The sequence below is a fragment of the Chinchilla lanigera genome, unplaced genomic scaffold, assembly GCF_000276665.1.
Source record: "Chinchilla lanigera isolate Chin_1 unplaced genomic scaffold, ChiLan1.0 scaffold00002, whole genome shotgun sequence".
NCBI classification, from domain to species: Eukaryota; Metazoa; Chordata; class Mammalia; order Rodentia; family Chinchillidae; genus Chinchilla; species Chinchilla lanigera.
The window spans coordinates 52987644-53011999 of NW_004955403.1; the positions used below are offsets into that span (position 1 = coordinate 52987644).

At 48.7% G+C, this 24356-nt stretch overlaps 1 protein-coding gene across 4 annotated transcripts in view; it reads left to right on the forward strand.

The window, feature by feature from the left end:
• Positions 1–24356, forward strand: part of Gata4 (GATA binding protein 4) — a gene marked incomplete in the record, with an annotated part of 70950 nt that overhangs the window by 29326 nt on the left and 17268 nt on the right. For all 4 annotated transcript variants that reach the window (XM_013514552.1, XM_005373824.2, XM_013514543.1 and 1 more), the window contains 1 exon segment: positions 1–88. In XM_013514552.1, coding sequence (XP_013370006.1) covers positions 1–88 — 88 coding nt within the window.

Genomic DNA, 24356 nt, shown 5'->3' on the forward strand with positions numbered 1-24356 from the left:
GCCGCCGCCTCCGCCGGCCCCTTCGACGGCCCGGTGCTGCACAGCCTGCCCGGCCGGGCCAACCCCGCCGCGCGACACCCCAACCTCGGTGAGTACAGGGGCGCAGGCGCGCGTGAGCCCCGCCGGGCGCGCCTGTTCGCCAGTGTGCGTGCTGCGGGGCGGGAAGGGGTGCTCGACGCCTTCGAGGCTCCAGGCTAGACAGGAAGGCAGACGCTGGAGTTGGGGAGGAGGTGGTGGCCGCGGGGCGGGCCCCAGCCGCCAGGAGCCTCCGCAAAGACCGCGTGACACGGGCTGGGGCCTGAGATCTGGGCCATTTGGCGGCCCTGTTGGGGGATCCCTCGGAGTGACAGATGATTTTCCTGTGGGGGATTTCACACCGGACGCACAGGGACAGCAGAGGAGGCCCCGGGACATGGGTCCAACTGGGGCTGCGCCGGGCCTGTCCTGGGGGGACGCTGTGGTCTCGCAGGGCCCCGGGCGAGGTGGACACCGCTGGTCGAGTCTGGGAACACAGGACACCTGGATGGGTTTCTCCGCACCGCCCCAGTCGGGCTTTGCGGCTGCTTGCTCGCCTTGGGCCTGTTGTTCTCCCGAGTTAGAAAGAGCAGCCACCTCAGTGTCCGCTCCCATCAGGAGTCCCCGCGTCCCTCCCACTCCTCCAGGGACAGGTGGCTCCGCTGGGCTGGGAAGGGAAAGGACGCGGCCACTACAGTTTCCGCATTCGAAGGCCACCAGGTCTTGTGGGGTTTCCGACCGAGGGACCACTGGGTTTGGCTCTCCCAGGGGAGGGGAAGCCCCGACTTGAGAAACAAAGTTAGCGTTTATCGGCTACCTACCAAGTGCTGAATCCTTTTGCTCTTGTTCTCACTTTGAAGAGTAAAGTCTGTCCCCGATTCCAGCATTGGGCTAGCTCCGACAGAGAGAAAAGTCCCGGCTTTGAAGAGCTTTTAAATGATTCTCTGGCCCTGGGTGGCCAAGGAAGGTCTCCAGGGGGGTACAGCCAAATACACATCTCAGGTAAACTGATTAACTGTGGAAGTGGCGCCCGGCAGGGTCTGTGGCTCCCAGCAGCCCAGCGGCCCCCTGCCTGGCACGGGAGCTCAGACGGCACCCGGGAAGGAGGAGCCGCCCCAGGGCTGGAGGCTCATGCAGACAAGGGCTCAGCGAGAACTCGGCCTTCGCCTGCTTCATGGCTACGGTTTTCTCCATCCAGAGCTCTCTCTGGGGCTTGGGATTTAAAACCGAGGAAAATGGCCCGTAGTTCCATTTCTTCTAACTTGAGGTTGGAGGGAGGGGGCATTTGCTCGGTAGCCTCCACCGCCCTGAAATGAGAATTTGGCCTTGGGTTAAGGAAAAAGGGCAACACCCAAACCAAAAGGCAGGAGACCTGTGTTCCTGCGGTGACAGCCGCAGCCACAGGCCGCAGTGTGTGCGCACCGCGGGTATTTAGATTTTGCAGTGTAGCCCTCTGTGCTGGTGGGTGAGGATGGAAGTAATTTCCAAATTTCAGGGTCAACCTGGAAGCTGAGGACCGTCTCCCCCCGGAATGGTGCCCATGGTCTTACTCTGAGTTCTGCCCTCCAGGTGATCCCGAAGCTCCTAGGTTCTCTCTTCTGCCCAAGGCCAAGTTTTTAAATGGTAAGGCCAAGAGAGGAGCCCTGTTGTGTCTGCGAGGGGACTGCAGCTGTTGAGTGTGTTGGTGTTCAAATCCTCTGCTCTGCCCAGGAACTTAGATAAAAGCAACTTCAGTTACAGACGTGCCTGTGAAGTCACCCCCCATACTAGGGATGGAACCCAGCTCCCTGTGCCCCCACCCTAGTGCTTATAGATGGTCTTCCGGTCACGTGGGTCCCTGGCAAATGCCTGGAGGCTTTATTGAGAGCTAACCCAACACACTAGCTGATCAGGTGATGGAAGGATGGAGAAGGATTCTGGGATATTTATGGAGAACTGTTGGGGGAGTTAGTTCCCACCCTGCCCTGAGATGGCTGGTGGGTACACTGTACCCCAGTCCTCTGGGACCTTGGGGCAAGGTGCTTATCTCTGTGAAGCTCACCTCATTCTGTACAAGGGATTGTCATGACTACTTAGATAAGGTGATACTCGTGATGTACAGCATTTGACTTCGGCCCTTCATAAATGATTGTTTTATTAAACACTGTCGTGTGGAATGACCGATTTTTCTGGTTTGCTTGGGACTGAGGGCTTCCCGGGACTCGAGATTTTTAGTACTAAACCTAGGACAGTCCCTAACATGCAGAGGTCACCCTGAACATACGAAAATGGGAAGTAAGCCATCGCCATGGTCGCCATGGTTTGGGGTAGTCGTGGAGGGGCAAGGAGAAACACGGAAGGGTCTTCTCTTAGTCTGAGGCTCTGGGAGTCTTCACTTCAGTGATGCCATCCACACTTGTCTTGAAAAGTTCGTAGGAGTTTGTCAGGAAAAAAAAATACAGCTGAAAGAAAGAGAAAGACGTTCCTTATTTACCACCCCGTGTGTAGTACCATAAAAGGCACAGTCTTTCTTTTACTCAGACAGTGTATTCATCACTATAGCTAAAACTAATTCGCCCTTAATTCAAAATGTTCTTAATTTTCAAGACAGGAACTAAAAGAACATCTGTATTTTTCTGTGAAACATTAATTGCTTAATAACCAGCCAGGGTTCTGCTAGTTATTAGAATAAGACAAAAATCAAAATGTTGGTATAAGCCAACAGGGGCATCTGTAAAGCCCTGCACTTCGGTTGGAAGGAATTATTCTGCCCTGACTATAATGTATGTGAACTTTGATTTATTCCAAGTTCAATATGAGCCATGACCCTGAAGCAATTGTTGAAACCATTAATTACGACATTAATGGAATTCTGTGACCTTACTGAAGCCAGGTGCACAGTCTTACTCATGGTTAAGTGCCTGGCACATGCTGGGTACTTAGCAAATATTTGAGTAGAGATCTAGGAGGTTATTGCCCCAGGATTCTACCGTGGTCAAACCACACAGAATGGGGCTTGAGTCCTTTAAGAGGCGAACTGGGGCCTGAGGCAAGAGTGCAGATGGGACACATGGGAGGAAGGAAGAAGTAAGGCTTTGAAAGTCACCTAGGTGAGCAGGTGCACATTTAGGCGAGCGCCGTCACACGAGACTGCAGCGGTTTGGGAACGCGGCACGCGTTGTGGGCTGTCTTCATGATGAACTGGACACTGGACGAGTTGATGGTTTGGCTACATGGCCACCTGCCAGGGGTGCTTTGCAGAAGCTTTTGCATTTCGGGTCTAGGACCCATGCTGTGACAGAGGAGCATCAAAATACAAGGTGGCCTCTTCTGAGAGCTCAGCTGAGTGGTTACCTCGCACCTGTGCTCTGCAAGACCATGCAAATTCACTTTTAAGAGAGGAGTCTCTCATTGTGTGGACATTATACCACGACCCACTTTCTTTTTGTATCAGTTAATGCTGAAATGGAAAATATGTGTAAATATGCCTTAAACGCTAGAGTATTGAGGTAGCTGTTACTGAAAGGCTAAGAAATACACTTACCAAGGAATAACCATTTTTTTGTGTCCTGGAAACACAAGCAACTATACTCTCTAAGGACCTAACACTTTTGAATTATTGGAAAGCTTGAGGAAAACAGCACAATCGAGCCAGCGCATGTGTATTCAGCAGACTGAAACAGTTTCTTTCAAAGTTCTTTCCCATGAGGTGTGGTGTGACGTGGTGTGTGTGGTGCAGTCGAGGTGTTCTAAGAGGTCAGTGGAAAGTGCTGCAGTGTTTGGGATCTCGGGGGCACTGCTTATCGATTATGCCACTTGCTTTGTGAACCAGTACCTGCATAAGGGGACTCTGAGACCGACTCTGAGTTAGCCTGTTTGGCTAAAGAACAATTTGTCAGTCTTCAGGAAAACCAGCTTTGTTTAACTTTCCGGTTACCACCCTGAGCAGGTCAATCAGAGTTGGGCGTGCTCTTTGGAACCAAGGGGAAAGCCAATTAAATGAGGATGGTGTGTATTGGGGTGTGTTGCCACCTCTGGAAAGACCTGTCATTGGCCCGGTTGTGCCCTATCAAAAGGTCAGGCCGTATTTGCTAGGCACTTTCTAAGCACTCAGGTGCAATGATGCACAGGAGACAGTTTTAGATAACACTTTCTCCTCTGTCGGTCCCCATTTCTTCCTTCCTTCAACGCACTAAGAAACAAACATACCCTGAGGGGTGGGGAAACAGGAGCTCTGACACCTGTATACACGTGGTCCGTAGAAACCACAAGACATCACACAGGCGTGAGAATGGTGCAGTCAAACGCTCTCCCACTGAGCTATACCCCCGGGCATGATGATGGAGGGCACTGTGTGCTGCTATGGGACGCTTTCAATGCATCTGAAAGTGCAGGCAGTGTGTACTCTGTGTCGGGGGGATAGATTGTATTCACTTGAACATACACAAATTATCCCAGGAAATCTGGAAATGTTATTATCCCACAGATAAACTGTGCCTGGGAATTTTAAAAACTTTAAGCATTTTTGTAGTCATTTTTCTATGCTTCGTTATTAATTAGTCTATTAAATAACAGGAACACACATTTAAGTGCAAGTTACAGTTAGGTTTGGTTCAAATGTTTTTATCATCCTAAGTAGTGTTAAGTATGTTCACATTGCTATATGATTTACCTTAGAACTTTGTCATCTTGCAAAACTCAAACTCTGTACCCACTACAAAACAACTCCCTATTCTGCCCCAGCAGCACTTATTCTGCTGTCTGTCTTTTTTTTTTTGGTTTTCCTCCAGTACCAGGAACCAAACTCACGACCTTGCGCTTGCCAGGCAGGCGCCTTTGCCGCTGAGCTAAATCCCCAGCCTCTCTCTGCTGTCTGTCTTTATGAATTTGACTACTCTACATACGTCAGTGGATTCTCTTTTGTGCCTGGTTTATTTGACGTAGCAGAACACCTTTGAGATTCATCCACCCTGTAGCATGTCCATTGCCTTCCTTTTGGGGCTGGTTAATATTCTGTTGTATGTGAGCCCCTTCATCGGGGGTGAACTAGCGAGTTGCTTCCACTTCTTGCTGGTGTGAATAGTGCTGCTATAACCATGGATGTGTGCATGGAACCTTTTGAATCTTGAAGGATGTGAATGAATGTTATTATCCATTTTTTAAAAATGTATTAAATGGAATTCTTAAAAACACACACATGATGTATACATCACCTTTCTGAGAGTCCCCAGTTTTTGTTTGTTTGTTTTGGTATTTTTGAGACAGTCTCGCTATGTATTGCAGGCTGGCCCTAAACTCACCTGTGTAGCCCAAGTTGGCCCTGAGCTCACAACCATCTTCCTACCTCAGCCTCTCAAGTGCTGGGATTACAGGCATTCACCACCCTGCCCAGCAAGTCTGTCTTTTAAAGGGTTCTATGTTTAATGTTCATGGATGCAAGGGGAAGTGCTTTAGAACAAAATTGTTGTTTATTAAATTCAGTTTTTACTTTTTTTTTTTTACAAACTCCTTGGGGTTTTCCTTACTCTGAAGCCTCTTGAAGATCCTGCCAGGCAGCTCAATACCATCCTTCCCTGCAACCCTTACCAGGGCTTGTGATTTGCTCGACCAGCAGGGGTTGCTTTACTGAGGGGCAGATCTCTTCTCCCACTCTCTGTGCTGGCGTGTGGAAGTTGGCAATGGTCAGATGCTGCCGCCCGTGCACTGAGGGGCTCCCTCCTGGGCAGAACCAATCGCCTCCCTGGTAGTCAGTGGCTTGCATTTAGAGCTGAAGCCATTCCAGTGCTGCTGCTGTTTGCATGAGAAAGATAGGCGTGCTGGCTTCCCTGCTTGCTCTAGAAGACAGCAGTCGGGGTGGGAGTACGCTGCTACTTGAAGAACTTGAAGGGATGTAATTGACTGTTGATAGATCATGACCGGACCTCATGCAACATATTTGTGCATGGCTTGCTCAAGCGTTTGGTTGGCTATTGGCTACTCCTTTGCACCTTCTGAAGAAGACAGGACGACTATACGAGTGGGGTTATAACAGGTTTGAATAACCTCAAATCTCTTTCCATTTATATGGAATAAATGTATTGTTTGGGTACTATCAATGTATAGTTTGGGTAATGCTTGGATCCTAGCGGACACCTTTGCAGGGAGACCAGCCTGTACCTTGCACGATTTCCCACTGTGCGTAGTAAGCTTGGTCCTTAGTCAGGCATCCGTGAAGAAATCATTGGACAGGTCTTTTCAGTGTTTTCTGGAGAAGTGGGTGTGACAATCTCCATTTTGCTGGAGGAAACCAAAGCTCAGAAAGATGAAGATGTCTGCCCTTGGGGAGTAGGCAACATCTCTACTCACCATAGAACGCAGGCTGTAGGATTGTACATGCGCGCGCGCGCGCGCGTGCATACACACACACACACACACACACACTTTGCATTTGCCAGATTTTTTTCTTTTTTCTTTGGTCTTTTTTGAGACAGGGTCTCAATATGCAGTTCAGGCTGGCCTTGCTGCTTCAGGGGCACAAAATCAGGTGGGTCTCTCAGACACCCCTTTCCTGAGAGCAATCTGTAACCTCCTGCACTATGCTTTGCTCTGAAGATCTCACAGAAAGAAGGGAAAAGCACAACAGTTACGGTTTTAATAAAGTTATGTATGTGGCATGGATCCAAACGGGAGTTAAAATAAAAACAAAAACAAAAACAGAAAAAACCAACACAGGCAAAAGAGCCCCCGTGACCAGGTCAAAGCTGAGCCTACCAGCCTATCACTGGAAGTGTTCCTGTGTCTGGCAGGTGGCCTGGGGTTTTATCTATTACTGCTCTGTAATCAGAATTGGGCCAGGATAGTCAAACTCCTTATCAGAATGAAGGGAATTTGGTTTTCTGGCCTTCAATATTTTACAGGAGCCCAGTGATTGACTTGATGTTTTAAAATGTCAATTTCCCCTCTGAAGACAAAATCTAAGCATGCAGGTAAGCCATCCCATATTTTCAGTCATGGAAAAGGCTTTGCAAGTGGCGTTTGGAGCTGTCTTTCCAAGTTGAAGGGCTGCAGGTATACTTTATTTTGGAGGATGAAAAACGAAGAAGTTGACACCCGAATTTGGTGTGAATTTTTGAGGATTATTAAGCTATGGGCTTTGGGATCCCCCGATTGCAGAGCGAGTTTTGCTCCTTAAAGTTGAATTCAGTCCTTAAATTATCTGTTTAAACTTTCTTTTCCCCCCTGCTTCTTCCAGTTTAAATCTCCATTTCTCCTTCCACAAATTCAGTCAAACTTTATCACCTCCATTTAGAGCTGATCAATAGCAACTGGTGAACAGGTTAATTATAATCGCAGAATAAACGCTGAAGTCTCAAAGTTCACCACTTCTGCAATGTTTTCAAACCCCTCAGGGACCATGCCAAGAGCCACTCATTGACCCGTTCCAGCAGGTGTGGGAGCTTGAAGCAGGGACAGACAATCGGATCTGATTCAGGGCAACTCAATTTGGTTTCTTATCTGCAGCTTTTGCTATCTTATGATGTCTGTCATTGCAGATAAAAAAGTTCATCAATTGAGCTGGGAAATGGCAAGTTACATTTTCTTCTGATAAAAGTTTTCTGGTTGTTGTTTTATCAGATTGGGTGGAAATTGTATGTGTCTCTGTCAAGGTCTGCAATGACCTTTTCAGATATTTTATCAGGTATTAGGTGAAGGGGACCTTTTTTTTTTTTCTTTCTTTCTTTGACCTAGGAAAGAATGACCTGACTCCCAAGATCATAAATCAAACCGGGTAAAGAGAGGCAATAATACAAGTTGCCCCTCAAAATTGAGTAGGCGGGGAAAAACAAACAACAAATAAGACCTTTCCCTAGCATATAGCAAGAACTTAACTTGACCCTAAATAAAGAATGTGGTTCCCACGGAGCACACAGTTAATAGGAAAGTACTCTTATTTGAAAAAGAAAGTGTTTTCCAGGCAAAGATGGCTTCAGAAAAACAAGTAGTATTTTTAAAAATAGTATCAGTAAAACTTTAATTATCCTATTATTAAAGTCAATGTTTAATATGGCAAAATGAAAAAGTTAGATAAACCATTGTGCAAATAATCAGTAATCTCACCATCCCAAGATAACCACTACTTAGCATTAATCCTCGACCTCTTAGTTACCCTACATATATAGGCATGTGTATATCTATATTTTTAAATAGCCATAAAAGTTACTGTTTAAAGTCATTCCGTGCTGAAGACAGTTTCTATAAGATTAGTGAGCCAGACTGGCTCCTGAAGCAAAAATGGGAAACGGATCTAAGAACTATCAATAGTAGCTAGTCAAGTGAAAGAGTTGTATGTAAAGAGATGTTTTTCAATTTTGTGCTGTAGTAGATTTAAACTGAGAGTGAATTGAAAGCTAGAGCATGTAAGTTGTGCTCTCTTGTTTTTTTTTTTTTTTTGGTGCTAGGGATCCTTGAGCATGCTAAGCATGTGCAGTACTACTAAGCTATATATACTCTTGAGAATTTTTATGTTTTATACTGGTGCTCCCTGGAGTGAGGTCAACCAAAAAAAATACACCTTGGCAGGGTGTATTGCTTTATGAGGCTCCACTGGCCAGGAGATTAAGCCACCACTGTCAGCCTGTGACCTGCCACCGCAGGGATATGGAAAACTCACGGGTCTGGCAGTGAGAAGCCCTGGGATCTGTTCCGTGCCTTCTCTTTTCTGAGTCTGACGTTGGGCAGCTCATGGGCCTCTCTTTGCTTGCCTGTCCCCCTTTGGTGAAGGTGAAGAAATCAGGCCAGATAGAGAAGGGGCCACAAGGGCTGCTCCAGAGCCCTTTGGAGATGTACAAGTCAGCATTCTGGAGAGGATGTATCAGGCTGACAATGTCGTGGCCCAGACCACAGCTGCCATATTAACTTTTGACCTTGAACCTGCCCAGGTGGCAAACTTCAGTTCACACCCCTGGGTCAGTAGGTTTCCTTGGCCACCTACCGCATTAAGCAACAGTATCTAGGAAATCTTGGGTTTCAAGGGCTAACTGTGTTTTTCTCATACATAATAAAATATTTAACCACTAAAACGTATTTTTTGGGGGGGGGCTGGTTTCCGGTACCAGAAATCGAACTCACGATCTCGCACTTGCCAGGCAGGCGCTGTGCCGCTGAGCTAAATCCCCAGCCCCTTAACCACTAAGATGTAAAAGTCAACTTTGGGAAACCACAGTTGTGACCTGAGAGTGGCATGGGTTTTGTTCCTTTGGCTCACTGGTAAACCCACGCAGTGCCAGAAGTTCTAGGAAGCTGTGGGGGATCTGCTGCAATAGAGCTGGTTGCAAACTCCAGTACCAAACTCCCTTGCTCCATTGCTTAATAATCCAGGCTGTCTTCTGCCTGCTTCCATGGGGCGTACCCTTAGGCTCTGGACGTTAAACATGAGCAGGGTGGTCTGTGAGTCCAAGCAGCTTAGAGTGTAGCAGGGATGAGAAAAAGTAAGTGCAGTCTCCTAAGAATCAGAATTGGAAGGAGGCTCCAGCTGCAGGCACATCTGGGGGAGTTTGTGTGTGTGTGTGTGCTGTCATGTAGGGCACACTCGGGGGCTGCAAGCCTGCCACAGACAACCTGGTGTTCAGGAGAAGGTGGAGAGGGGAAAAAAACACCAGCCAGTTTCAGAGCCAAGCCTGGATCCCCAGCCTGGGCTGGCAGAGGGGCGTGGTCAGGCAGGCCCAGGAGGCGGGGCTTCTGCAGGCACTGATCTGTGCCTTCCTTGGAGGTGAGGAGATGGTGGGAGAGGCCTTGTGTAGGAATATAGCCAATCATAGGGAAAATACCTGCCCGGACTCTGTGGGGTGGATTTACCATGCCACCTACCACCCAGGAGGCTTGGGCTCTGATTAACGTGGCCTTCTCTCTCATTTTCATTCTCTCTCTCTCTCTTGTGTCCCTGTGAGCCTGGGATCAGACCCAGAGCCTGTCCAGTGCTAGCCAGTCACTCCCCTACAGCCACGCCCCAGCCCCAACATCTCCCTCTTAACTCGCCACTCTTCCCTTCCTTTCAGGCTCAGTTTCCTCCATTTATTTACTTGATTGTCTGTGTTGCTGTGCTGGAGATCACACTCGGGGCCTTGTGCATCCCAGGCAAGCACTCTGCTGCTAACCTGTGACCACAGCCCTGATTTTTGCCTTTCAAACCAATTTTTTAATAGAGAAAAGTCAAACTTGCACAAAAGTAGAACACAGAAGATCCATCTCCCAGCTTCAGAAGATACCGGTTCATGACCAGCTATTTCACTGATGTCTGTCTTAGTTGTTTTTCTCTTACTGCTGGAGCCAAATACCCAACACCCAAAGGTAAAGGAGGGAAGGTTTGTTTAGCTCACAGTTTGTAGAGGTTTCAGTCCATAATCAGTTGGCTCCAAGGCAGGTGGCGTATGGCAGAAGGCAAGAGTTCTTGGTGGTGGAAGATGGCGAAAGCAACAAAAGAGGAGGGGAAAGTAAGCTTCTTTCCCTCCCTTATTGTATGCAGGGTCCCCACCCTAGGGCAGGTGTAACACCTGCACCCTTAATCCCAGCATTAGACCATGGATCAGTCACAAACTCTAGATTCAGCAGCCTCTGGAAAGGCCACCCTGTGACCACATGAGGCTTTGGGGGGACATCTAGACACACACCATAACATTCTGCCCCTGGCCTCTCAAAGGTTCATGTGCATTCCCTTACACAAAAGGCACATAGTCCATCTCCAAGGGTTCCCAAAGTCCTAATGATTTCAGCATTGCTGAAAAGTTCAAGTCCCAAATCTCCTCTGCTGTATAAGACAAACTCTTACCTGTAAGCCCCTGTACAAATGAAAAGAAAGTTAAACACTTCCAGCATTCAGTGGCACAAGATAGACATTTTCACAAAAGTTACAAACAGAGGGACACAAAGGAATGGGACCAAAGCAAGTTCAAAATCCAGCAGGGCTAACATTATGTCCTGTAGTTCCACATGCAGCATCTGAGGCAACCTGTGACAAGATGTGACTCCAAAGGGCCTGGGTGGCTCTGCCCCTATGACACTTCTGGTGGTTGCAGCTCCCATGGCTTCTCTCTTGGGCCCGCAGTACTCCCTCCTTGCAATTTTCCTTAGATGATCCACATTCCTGGCTTCTTCAAACTTCTGGGGTCTCCACTGCACCTTTGGCTTCACACTCACAACTTCATGCACTGCCCTGAAAGGGGCACACTGCCTGGCCTCCCAAGCTTTCTGAAATCTGGGTGGAAGCCTTCCTGACTCCACAACTCTTTCATTCTGCAGTATGTGAGTGATGCCAAGGTCTTCTGCCAGCTGCAGCAGTAGCCAAGTTTCTCTCCTGTTTTGTTGCTTTTGGTGTCTTCCACCACCATGAACTGTTGCCCCTTAGCCATATACCACCCTGCCTTGGAGCCAGCTGATTATGGACTGAAATCTCTACCAACTGTGAGCTAAATAAACTTTTCCCCCTTTAACTCTGAGTGTCAGGTATTTTGTTCCATCAGTGGGAAAAGCAACTAAGACAATGACCCACTGCCTTTTCCCCAGCCACACTATTTTGAAGTATCAGCATATCATTGTTTCTGTAAATACTTCTGTATTGTTTTTCCAAAAGATATCAGGACTCTAAGAATATCATCCTGGTGCCATATCATCACCCTGAGACACCCTGTCACTCTTCAATATCATTAACTACCCAGTCAGAATTCATGTGTCCCTGTTTTTCTGATTTTAACAAATTCTTTAAATCAGGGTCTAAATCAGATATTGTCTCTCTTTATGTCTCTTAAATTTCTTTCCATTTCCAGGTCCCCCTTTTACCTCCTTTTCTCTTTCCTGTAATATGTTTGCTGAAGAAACAAGGCTTTCCCTGGAACATCTGCAGCCGGGGTTTGGGGGCTGCATTCCCTTCAGGACACTCAGCATGTTCCTCTGTCCCTGTTTCTCACGTCCATCTGTGATTGGAAAAAGTAAACTGAATCAGATGCAGGTAGACGGTGCCCTTGATGGCTCTGTATTTCATTAGGGGCTGTGATGGTACTGTTCAAATAATGCCAGTCCTTCATTTATTGGCTGGAAATCTTAATGACAATAAACATAGTTTCATCTTACAGAATATTTGGGTGCAGTGAGGTTTAGTTTGAACATGAGAAGCAGAATAAATGCCTCCCCCTTTCACTTTACTTAAAGAGATTTCCACAGGGAAATGTGCCCTTATCATTAGGAACTCAGGGTTCAGGCATCTGTGATGTGCTTTTATCCACACAGCCTCAGTGACTCTCAGCTGGGGCATCTTTGCCAGTGGGAACCTGCTCAAATTGGCTCTTGAGTTCCTTTTACAAAATCTTGCTTTAATAATTTCCTGCTTTGCATGCTGCAAGACATTCCAAGCTTTTCATATGCACGGTTTCCTCCCAGACCTGAAGTTGGCCATTTCCCCAGAAAGCCCTGAATCCTTCCTGTGAGGAATGGTGTTTGGAGACCACTCTAGCTGTGCTCACTGTGAGGGGGTTGGTCATTCACCTCTTGTTAGGAAGACTTCATCTTCCTGCCCAAAGATAGGATAAAATATATTATATGTTCCTACCAATGATTCCAATTCAGCTTCGGGAACAAGGTCCATTTCCTTCACATCATGCATTTTTTTAAAGTGAGGTAAAGTATGCCCAATTTTTTTATTTTTTAAATTTTTTTTGTCTTTTTGAGACAGGGTCTTGCTGTGCAGCTCAGTCTGGCCTTGAGCTCACTTTGTAGCCCTGGCTGGTCTCGAACTCTCAGTGATCTTCCTGCCTCAGCCTCCTGAGTGTTGGGATTACAGGCACATGCCACCACGCCCAGCTAAATATGCCTAATTTTAAAATTTCCATTTTAGTCCTAAGTGCAGTGCCTTTAAGCACATCCACACCATCGTGGACCCTTTGCCCCCATCCACCTCCACAACTTCTTCACCGAAGCTCTCTACCCGTGCAGCAGTGAATCTTCAGATCCACATTCTCCAGCCCCTGGCAGCCCTTCTCCTGCTCATTGCCTCTGTGACTTTCACTGCTGAGGATATCCCATGGTCAGAATGTCAGGGCACTTGTCCTTTTGTGACTGGCTAATTTCCCTTAGCATACTGCCCTCCAGATGCCTCCATTTTGTCCCACAGATGAGCATTTCCATCCTCCTCAAGGCTGAGTAATATGCCACCGTGTGAAGAGACCACGTCTTGCACATCTGCTTATCCCGCCTTGGCTCTGGGTTGCTTTTCTGTTGTGCGTAACGCTGTTGTTTTCACGCGGGTGTATAGATATCTCTCTTAGAGTGCCTGCTTCTGTCTCTTTTGTATCTACCCAGAAGTGGCATTGCTGGGTTTTGTGGTAGTTCTGTGTGGTTTTGAAAAAATGCACTGTTTTCTACAGTGACGATGTGATGTCACATTTCCACGGGCCGGAGCTGGGCCGTCTGACGGTCCCTGCAGCCGCTGCCCGGAGCTGGCGCCGTGTTCCCTCCGTCTCCTGGCCTGAGCTGTCCTTCGCTGGCATCGGAGGCCCCTCCCCGCTCAGCTGCATGGGGCCCTGCTTCATGCCAGCCCCCAGAGTCTGTGGGCGTCTGCGTCCAGTGGGGTTCATGGCCCCCAGGGCCAGGCTTGCTTGGTTGACAGAGTCCGCAGGGCTTCTGCCTGGGGAGCCGAGCAGACTGCATGTGGGTCGTGGAAGTCAAAGCAGGACCCTGCACTCGCGGCCCTCTTGCCTCTCTGTGGCCTTGGCATGGCCTCGGACGATGAACTCTTGCCTCTGCTGTCCGGCAGCCTCCAGGCTGATGGCAGAGATGGGACAAGAGGCCCTTCTTGTGGCGCCTCTGTGCAAGACCTGGCACCCTCTTGGATTGGTTTGCCAGGGGAGGAAGTGCTAGCCCTGCTGGGCTTCTGGGAGCCCCTTGGGCTTGGGCTTGGCTGAGGCTTGGTCTCCTTAGGAAGCTGGGGCCAGCGGAGCTTCCAGGGCTGGCAGTGGACTCCAGAGGAGGTTGGCTCTGCTGTCACTGCCGTGTGGTTTTGGGTGTGGATGCCATGGCCCTCACAGGAAGTACAGGACCACCTGGTACCTGACCCTGCCCTGCTTTCTGAGTCAGGGCCTCCTTGTGTAAATCAAGCTGGCCTTGAGTTCATTGTGCGGCCCACGCTGGCCTGGGACTCACGGAAATCCTCCTGCCTCAGCCTCCCAAGTGCCGGTGTTACAGGTGTGCTTAGCCTGTGTCCTCAACCCCCCCCCCCCCTCCAGCATCGTTCCCCTAGCCTGGAAGCGTTTCAGGGCGGGAATCATTTGGGGTCAGTAATCCCATTGCCTGACAAATTCCAGATAGACATGCGTTCGCTGGAAAGATCAAGTCTGGAATCCATTCCAAAGCAGCAGGCGACTGTGGGCCTATCACTGACCTGCCTCCGTGTGCGGCGCTACGGTGACATCCCAGAGGGGAGAGGCTGGGTGATCAGATGAGGGAGAGCGGCCCAGCGAGGCGGAGGGGTTTGGCAGCCGTAGGAGCCGGGCAGAAGCAGCGGTGCCTGGAGGCTGTGAGGGGAGGTGGGGAGCCCCACGGCAGCTGGGGCCGGTGGACGCTAGGCCGGCTCGGGGGGGTGTCCAGGTGGAGACGGCAGGCATCCAGCGGCCTCGGCCTGAGGCCTTGGGAACAGGAGGGAGCCCCCGACTGAGCAGGAGCTCCGCCGAGCTGGCTGCGAGCAAAGGCAGGGGCTCTGGCGCTAGCAACACACCTGCTGGCAGAGCAGCCAAGGGAAGCGGAGGGCTGTGGGTACAGCCGGGTGGCAGGGCACTCTTGCGCACCAGGGCCCTGGGACAGGTCCCTAGAACTGTGCAGGAAAGGGGTGTGTGCCCTCTGCGGTTCACCTGGCAGAAACCGCCTGCACTGCACGTTTCTTGACCCCGTGGTGCTCTCGTAGGCTTGCGAAGGCCATCCGGCCTGGCGCTGGGTCTGTCCGTCCTTTCCCTTCCTGCTCCGCGCCCAGTGTGAGCCGTCCTGAGACTCTCTCGTGGCCACTGTCACTGCCTCTCGACCTCCTCCAGCAGACGGCGGGACGCAGGCCCTTCTGGCCCACTCTGTTTAAAGGCTGTAAGTGCCTGTTGATTCTCCCGGACGGCTCTCCTGCCCCAAGTGCTTCACAGAAGTGACAAGACACTTTCCTGCAGGGAGTGTTGATATTAAGTTTCCTGCCCTGTGTAAACACCTCTCCGGGGATGGCATTAATAACGGGGACTGTTTCCCTGGACACGGCCAGGGCCCGGGGGAACAGGAAGAACAGGGAGGGGGAGCTGCTCCGTGGACCCGAAACCAGCTGTGCGCTGAGGAGCGGCCCCAGTCCAGAGCTCGGTCTCCTTTTCGGGACCTCTGCTTCTATTCCTTATTTTGACCTCTGACTTTTTATTATTTGGCAGCTGAAAAAGGAGAGGCAGTCAGTAGAGTCTGAAGGCCAAGGGGGCTTCCTGGGCAGAGACACCTAATTTAAATTTCTGCCTTTATCCTTGTAAGGTCTCCCGGCTCACAAGCCCATAAAGCTCTTAGTTGCAGTAACTGAGTGATAGAGTACTTGTGTGGAGACTTGAGGCCCTGGGTTCGACTTTAGTACTGAAAAAACATTAAACAGGGGCTGGGGATTTAGCTCAGTGGCACAGGGCCTGCCTGGCAAGCGAGAGGTCGTGAGTTTGATTCCCAGTACTGGAAAAAACAACAACAAAAAAAGACAAAAAAGAAAAGAAAAACATTAAACAGAATCTACTTACGGAGTTATTGTAATAGTGCTCCTGGATCATAGTACAGTATTTGGCATACAGTAGCTATAATTGTAGTCACTATTCACTCACGGATTGATGGATTGATGATCGATTGAGACAGGGTCTCACTATGTAGTTCCGATTAGCCTTGAATTACCTAGTCCAGGCTGGCCCAAACTTGGGTCAGTCCTCCTGCTTCAGCCTCCCAAGTGCTGGGAGGCCACCACACCTGGCTTATTCACCCATTTATAAATATTACCTATTGTTATTAGAAGAGGTATTATGTCAAACAAGATCTTTTTGGTTCTGCTAATAAAGGGTTGGGGAGGCACAAGAGACTGCCAGGCTAAGCTGAGGTTTTGTGTTGGTTAGAATCTGGCCTCTTCCTCTGTATCGGTCCACATTTGGGGCAGGGCTCCATGGTCTTTCCCTCTCCAGAGCAGGCTCGTTGATGTAAGCAGACACTAACAGTGATCACAGATGCCTGGTGAGTGACTTCATTGTGCTTGAGAGTACTTTAAAGGTCCTTCCAAGACAGTGGGGCAGGCTGTCTCCCTCTGGGGAGGTTTGAACAACAGGGAAACACCGGGCACTGCTTGGGTTGAACTGGAAGGAAGCAGGACCTGGTGGTTCAGCTGTGGATGGTGTGTGAGCCTGAGAGCCCTCCTCCCACCTCAGATGACTTCTGAGGAGTCTTTCCTGGGGACAGAACTAAGTGGCTCTGATGGTAATATTATCTGGTGTTAAATTGGTTTGCTGAGGCTGGGGCTGGTGGTGCACACCTGGAATCCCAGCATTCGAGAGGCTGAGGCAGGAAGATTGCCATGAGTTCAGGACCATCCTGTCCACCTACTGAGATCAGGGCCAGCTTGAACTGCTCTGAGAGATGCTGTTGCAAAAAAATAAATAAATGGTGGATAGATGATAGGTAGATAGATAGATAGATAGATAGATGGCATGAATTTATTTGCTGAAAAGTTGGAGGTAGGTCCGCTGCCTCGTGAGTTTTTGCCTGGAAATGCACTTGACCCGCGGTGGCTTCTGGGTTCTGAGCGGCTCTGGAGAAGGACATGAATATAAGGAGAAGTTGCTGATTTGTGTGTTGTGTGGTTCTGGTTGTCTTAAAAGTTACCCAACATAAACCTCCAGCTACTGCCTTGGTCTGCAACCAGAATCCGGGTTTCTTGCGCCCTGGGCTCCACTGCAGCAGGGCATGGACTTGCCCACCATGCTGGGGAGGCCATGGGGCCCCCTGGGCTTTGGGCCCTCGTGAGAGTGCAGAAGTCGGATCCACGGCCCCTTGGGTGTGTGGCCTTTGCAGGCCTGCATGCTGTGCCAGGGAGGTGAGGCCTCGTGGGCCGTCCTAACGGCTCTGCCCAAACCGGGGCTGGGAGTGAAGACGGGAAAGCAGAGCCCACGATCTGCCCGGAGCAGGGCTTGCCTGGCCCCTCAGAGGACCAGGGCAGCAGGCCGGCAGAGGGGCAGAAGCGGGGAGGAGGACAAAGCCAGGGCCCTGGGCCCAGGCTAGCATGAGCAGCTGGGGGACAGTTGCAACATCGGTGGTGGCATCCAGCCCTTGCAAACACTGCACTTCAGTGCCCCTGCTTTGTTTATGCCAGCATTGGTCCTGGGGGCAGGAGTTGCAGTGTCCCCTGGCAGGTGAAGAAACCAAGGTGACAGGGCCTGCCCAAGGCCAGAAAAGGCTGAGGCTGGCAGATGTAGGCCAGCCGGACTTCCTGAGCCAGTGCCCTCCCCGGATCCAGGTCAGCTGCCCCTGGAGTCACCTCAGCTGGGTCAATCGATGGCAGCCACATTGGTCGGAATTTGACTTATTTATTTTGCTGCTACAACTCATTCCTAATTTTTAGTTTTTATAAGATCAATACATTATTGATTGAAAAGGAGATACAATAGTCAAGAGGTGGAAGCAACCTGAGTGTCCATTGATGAGCAGATAAACATGTGCAGTGTATTCATTCATTCATTCAGTGGAATATTATTCAGCCTTTAAAGAGGACACCATGACACATGCTACAACATGGATAAGCTTTGTGGACATTATGTTCTGTGAGATAAACCAGTCACAAAAGAGCAAGTGTTATGTGATCCCTGCTGTGAGGTATAGAGACAGGTCAAATTCATAGAGACAGAAAGAGCTGTCAGAGCTGGGACCAGGGACTTTGGACTTAGTGGGTGTAGAGCTGCAGTTTTGCAAGATGAAAAAGTTCTGGAGATTGTTTACAAGATAGTGTGAATGTGTGGACACTGCTGAACTGGACACTTAACAGTGGGTTACAAGGGTACCTGTTAAGTATATATACCACAGTTAGAGATTCAAAAGAACAGAATGGAAAGAGACAGTGTAAGACCTTAGGCAGTAGGGAGCAAATTAAGGGCTGGGAATATAGCTCAGCGGCACAAGCGCCTGCCTGGCAAGCACAGGGTCCTGAGTTCGATTCCCAGTACCAAAAAAACAAAAACAAAAAAAGTAGGGAGCAAACTATGCAAACTTCTCTTCTTAGCACCTCGTTCTCTTTTGCTTCCCAAAGCTATAAGACTCAGTAGAAACCCCCTCCTCCCAAAGGTATAAGACTCAGTAGAAACCGCACCCCCCCACACACACACATATAATTCCTTTTATAACAGTGCTTTTCTGAGCCAGGCCTGGAGACACATGCCTGTAATCCCAGCACTCTGGTAGGCTGACCAGGGAGACCGAAAGGTGAGCCCAGCCTGGATGATTTGGCAACTTAAGACCCTGTCTCAGAATTTAAAGAGCAGTAGAAAGATGTAGCTCGGTGTGAAGGCTCTGAGTTCAATCCCCAGTGCCATGGATGGAAAGGAGGCAGGGAGACAAAGAGCATTTTTTCTGGCTCACCAGTTATTCTCCCCAACTGAGTCTTAGTTACCCTGCTGTAACAGCCGGCTGCTCATCAGGTAGGTTATTCTTGGTGTGAAGGTGGACGATGGTGATTTAAAAGCGTTTTACTCCACGGAGCTAGCCCAGGTCTGATCTGTAAATGTATTGTGTTTTATAATTCACATTATACTTTTAAGTCACATTTTTTAAAAGGAAGTGAATGTGTTTCATAATTTCCTCTGGCATGTAAATCAGATCGGAATAAAAATCTTCCCTTGAAAAGAAAAATTGCTTTTCTTTGGGTGCCTCACACTTTTTCTAGGGTGTCTGCCAAGTGGAGGGAAGTTATTTATTGGTAAAGGGGGCCTGAGACCTGCCCCCCAAGCACCGGCAGGCGAGGGGCTGCAGGTGGAGGGATGAGGCTGGTGGGGCTCTGTGTGGGCCCCAGTCCACCCGCTTTATAGTTGATTTGCAAATGTTCTCTGGGCTAATGCATGCTAAGGCTAGAGTCAAGTAAAGGAGAAAGGGTGTGAATGAAGTCAGATGTGTGAGATCTGCTTAGAATTTGGTTAGCACCAAAGTATTGTTGGGGAGGGAAGAGTAAAACCACCAAAACATCTAAGTGATTGTGATAGTTAGTTATGATGTCGGTTTGAATAAAAGTTTGTGGACTAGTGAATCGCAGTTGTGGGTGTGTCTGTGGATGACCGACATGTAGACGGCAATCTGAGGAAGAAAGACCCACCCCGGATGTAAGGGGCACCAACCAATGGGCTTGCAGCGTGGGTAAAATAAAAAGGGAAAGAAGGAAGTCTGCCCTTTGGCTTCTTTGGAGGAACACCGGTCTTTGCCCTTGCCTTTGCCTGTGGATTTTAGTTTCTAGTTCTTTCAGGCTTCCAGCACAGACTCTTTGGCCTTTACATGTAGACCCCTGGCACCCTTCAGCTTGCTGACTTAGATTGCAGTGAGTGCTAGGCCTCTGACCTTGGCTGGATCCTTGGGCTCTCAGGGCACAGAAACCTATTTTGCAGGTGGCCACTGGAAGCCCACCTGGTGAATCCCTGGTGACCCAGGAGGAGGCAGCAGGTGGCCGTAGCTGGGAAGAGGCACATTTGGTTGCAGAACGTGTAGAGACTGCCTGGGAAAGGCAGCAGAGGAAAGGTTTCCTCTTCCCTTCCTCCCTGGAGAACCCCCAGAGTGAGTAAAATTTTCATGTCCCCTGATACCAGGTGACAGCTCGTACCCCCAGCTGGCAAACACTGCCAAAGGTAGTAGAAATCCAGGGCACATGGAGTGAAGTGCTTTGGAAGCTGGGCCATGCTTCCCTGGTCTCCAGCTGGGAGGAAATCTTCTCAATAAAATATACGAGATTGGATACGAAGCAGCAATGTTTTCGTTGTTGCAAGTGAAAGAAAAGACATTTCTTCAGTAAAGAGATATGTCAGATCTCTGTGGAGAAAGCTATTACACTATACTGAAACACATTAAAAAGACACAAAATGGAAAAATACTGTGTTCTTGGACTGGAAACCTTCACAGTGTTCTTTATTCCAAATTCCCCACCCCCCTCAAAAATCTGTAAATTTAATGGAGTCCCAGGAAACATCCCAACAGGATTTCTTAAATGCAACTTGTCAAGTGGATTGCAGAGTGTGTGTGGAAGAGTTATTGTACAAGAATAGCCAAGATAATTTTTAAAAAGAAGACTTAAGAATAGGGAACTTGCCTTATCGGAAATCAAAACAAACGAAAGAGGTGCTGGCACAGAAACGAATCCAGCCGTGTTCATTACAGCCTGGCTGTGCGCAGCGGTGACAGATTACTTGCTGGAACTCTGCCAAGGCATTAGGAGCAGGGAAGCCATAGAATAAAAAGACTGGCATTAGCCTCAGATCCTTTCAAAGATCAAGTACAGCTAAACAACCCTGGGCATTATGGAACAGAATGTAAATGTTATGTACCTTTCCAACATAAAGCTAAAAAATCCTCTTAAGAGAGTGAAGTAGGTCTGTACTGATGTGGAAAATGTCCAAATAGCGATGCTTCCTTCAAGAAGTTGAACTGCAAAAGAGTAGTGTGTGTGGCGTGGTCCCCCTTCCAGTTCTGGGAAAGGACCAGATGTCCTACCTGGGTGACATAGATGTGACCGTAGGGCTTGCTTGGATCAATGACATGGGATTTAAAGTCCCCACATAGCCTCCAAACAGAGACCTTCAGAGCCATTTCATGGTTCTGCCACCACTTTCTGCCTTCTGCCACTGGGCTGGCATGACCTGCATAGAAGTTTCAACATGAATCTGAGCATGAAGCACACACATATAATAGGACTACGGCCAGCTCTTGGCAGATATATAATGTGAACGGGAAAGGTTAAATCCTGAATCTTGTACTCCACTGAGAGCTCCCAGGGTTGCCCCCGCTGACTGAGGCACTGTTAAGCAGCACCCAAACCAAGCGTGTTTTATGCATGTGCTTTTGAACGTGGCTATACAGAGTCTCATATATCCTGGAGAATCTTTTCTCATGTGCATAACCAGACACATACACAGATGCCTATTGAAACATTGCTATTCCCACAAAAACTGAAAATGACCAGAATCCACATCAGTATGTGTCTTCGTTCGGCTGCTATAACACTGACTGGCTTCACAAAACACACTTACTTCTCCTGGTTCTGAAATCCTGTAGATCTAAGATCAAGGCTCTGACTGGCACAGCTGTGTTAGGTGAGGGCCTCTTCCGGGTGTGTGGAGGCCCTTTTGTTTGTCTCTTCTTACAAGGGCACTAATTCCACTCATGAGTGCTGCACCCTCATGACCCAGTTACCCAAGCACCCACCTCTAAACACCATCATATTGGGGGGGAGGATTTTGACCTGAACTAGGGAGGGGGATGGACATGAACATTCAGTCCATCGCAATAAGGAAGTAAATGAATAAAATGTGATGGGTTAATGAAATGGCAAATACAGATCTGTAGAAACAAAATAGGTCCACATGTACTGACATAAGTAAAACTCAGAAACAATAATAATAATAGCAAAAAAAGAGAGATATTGGAATGCCAGATTACATAGGGGAAGTGACTGTATCTGCAGTGTTTTATTTCTTTAAAACTACCAGGGGCGGAGGGTGTAGCTCAGTGGTAGAGCACACGTTTAGGTGTGGAGGGGGGTGCTGTGCTTGGTCCCTGACAGTGGGAAAAAGAATTCTGAAGCAAATATGATAAAATACTAAGATTTGACAAAACTAAGTAGTAGGTTTAAGAGTGTTGACCAAAACAGTGAGTGACTAAAATAATTAGCGTTTGCTTTTAAAAGTAAGTTTGTAAATTTAATATACAGAGAGAAGGCATTCATGTAAAGTTAAAACCCAAAGTAATATTTGTGTGATTCAGAGGTATATATGTATATGTGTGTGTGGAAGCCTGCGAGTGGCTTGGAAGGTTATACACTACACTCGAAGAAGTTGTTGGATCGGAGATGGCAAAGGAGAATAAAAGGAATTGTTACATTATGCTTTCCACTTTTCCACAATTTATAAATCCCTAAAAATAACAATTAGTGAAATAGATGTCTGGAAGAAAAATTGTTAGCCACCATTACTTGTAGGGATGAGATCACTGTGATGGTAGAGACTTTTTGGTTTTGTGTGATATTCTTCTTTAGTGTTTGAATTTTTATAGCAATTACCAATTAAACAATTTTTTTTGTTTTGTTTTGAGCCAGGGTCTTGCTCTATTGTTCAGGTTGGCCTTGAACTCACTATGTAACCCTAGCTGGCCTCAAACTTGCAGCAATCCTCCTGCCTCAGCTTGCCAAGTGCTGGGGTAACAGGCGTGCACCAACATGTCTAGCTAAATGATAGATACATATATATTTATAGAAATCCAGGGAAGAAAACTCAGAAGTATACAAATGATCAGAATTGTAATGTAGTGCCAATTACATTACGTAAGTCCAAAAGTAGGAAACTAAACATCATCTTTTCAAATACTTTGAGCAGGGTAGAGCAGACCAGAAGTTGGGTAACTGCTGGGAACTCTTCTGCCTCTCCTCTAGCCTGGCATGGGAGCTCTGACATTGACCGCCCCACACACCACCTCATTGGTGGGTTCAGGTGCCCCCTCAGCTGCTCTGGCACCTTCTTGAATGGGAGGACCATCATCAGGGTGTAGCTGGTAAACACCCTTTTAATCAGTCATCTGCACTCCTCTTTGTCTGTTAGGCTTCCTCAAATAAGATTTTAAGAAAGGTTGCTTCACCTTAAAATCAAGTGACAGATCAAGGCCAGCCTGAACTACATAGTAAGACCCTGTCTCAAAAAAACGAAGAACCCCAGTCGCCAGTGTGATAGTAACGTCTGGCTTTGGCATTGGTCTGGCATTAATCTGTGTAATTTCAAGCCAGGAAGGACCTCAGTCACCTCTCACTTACAAGGTGGTCACCAGCTTAGACAGGCCAGCTGAGCTGCGGCCCCACAGCGCTGGTTTGGTTTCCTGTTAACCATCCCACAGAGCCAAACAGAGCCCTACAACTGTGGCAGACACTGCATTTCAGGCAAAAGCACGCAGGGTGCCGGGCAGGGGGTGGATTAGCAGGAGAGACATGTAAAGTGCTGGCGGTTAGAGCTTAACCTTGGTTCTATTAAGTAATCCCCCAAGAAACCCCAGGAGGAGAAGAAAGACCCCCTTGCTCCCCTCCCCTCCTGCGAGGCGTAAATCTCCCCTGAATTCAAGGCAATAAAGAGGTCACGTTATATCTCCATAAATCTGCTGGCTGGCTGGCTGCTGCCATCCCCGAGGTGAAGGGGAAGTTGTTTTCTCTGACAGCCGCCTGGCCCGGATGGAAAAGCCTTTCCCTGCAGACCCATTGTCTCGTCCCCGAGGGAGCTGCCCTGGCAGTTTGTCCGGTGTTTCCGTCCATCCTGCCAGCCCGCAGCACGCTGGCCACGGGGTGCAGAGCAGACCGCCACACTGGCCTGGTAAAGCTCTGCCTCAGGCTTTGTAATACATAAAAGGAGCCAGGACCGTGTGCGTGTGTACGTGTGTGCGTGTGTATAACAGCATTAAAAGGCAAGCTGAAGCCGGTGCAGCCCTGTAACCCCAGCGCTGTGGGAGCCTGAGGCAAGAGGATCACAAGTTCAAGCCCATCCTGGGCAATGTAGCATCGTAGTTAGACCCTCTCTCAACATTAACAAGGGGAGGGGGCTGTAGCTCAGTAAGAAGGCCCTGGGTTCAAATCCCAGTGCTGTTAAAAAAAAAAAGAAGGAAAGGAAAGAAGTAGCAGCCAAGCGGAGCTCCCAGCGCTGCAGTTTGGGTCTGCCTGCCTGTGCAGCCAGGTGGGGGCCCCTGGGGCAGAACAGGGTGCGGGGAGGGGGCGCTGACAGCTGGCGGGCAGAGTGCGCAGCTTTAGGAGCACAGTAGAGCGGTCAGCTCGCTTGGAAAATGGGTTCCACTCTCCTGACTGGGGAATAAGATGGCTTTATGGGAAGGTAGGATGGGAGATGGAGGAAAGAGCTTCGTGGAGACATCAGAGGATGGAACCTGCCTGACTCTAAGTTACAAGTCACTCTGGGAAACGCTGATGTAGTGTATTTATTTACTGAACACGTCAGACGGTTAGTCGTTGCACCTAAGAAATAAATCCACATCGTGCCATGAATCACATGGGTGCATGTGGGGACAAGTGTCCTTGGCCCTGGGGCGCCTCCCTGGTGGCTCCCCGTGCAGTCAGTTCCTTGTCCACCCTC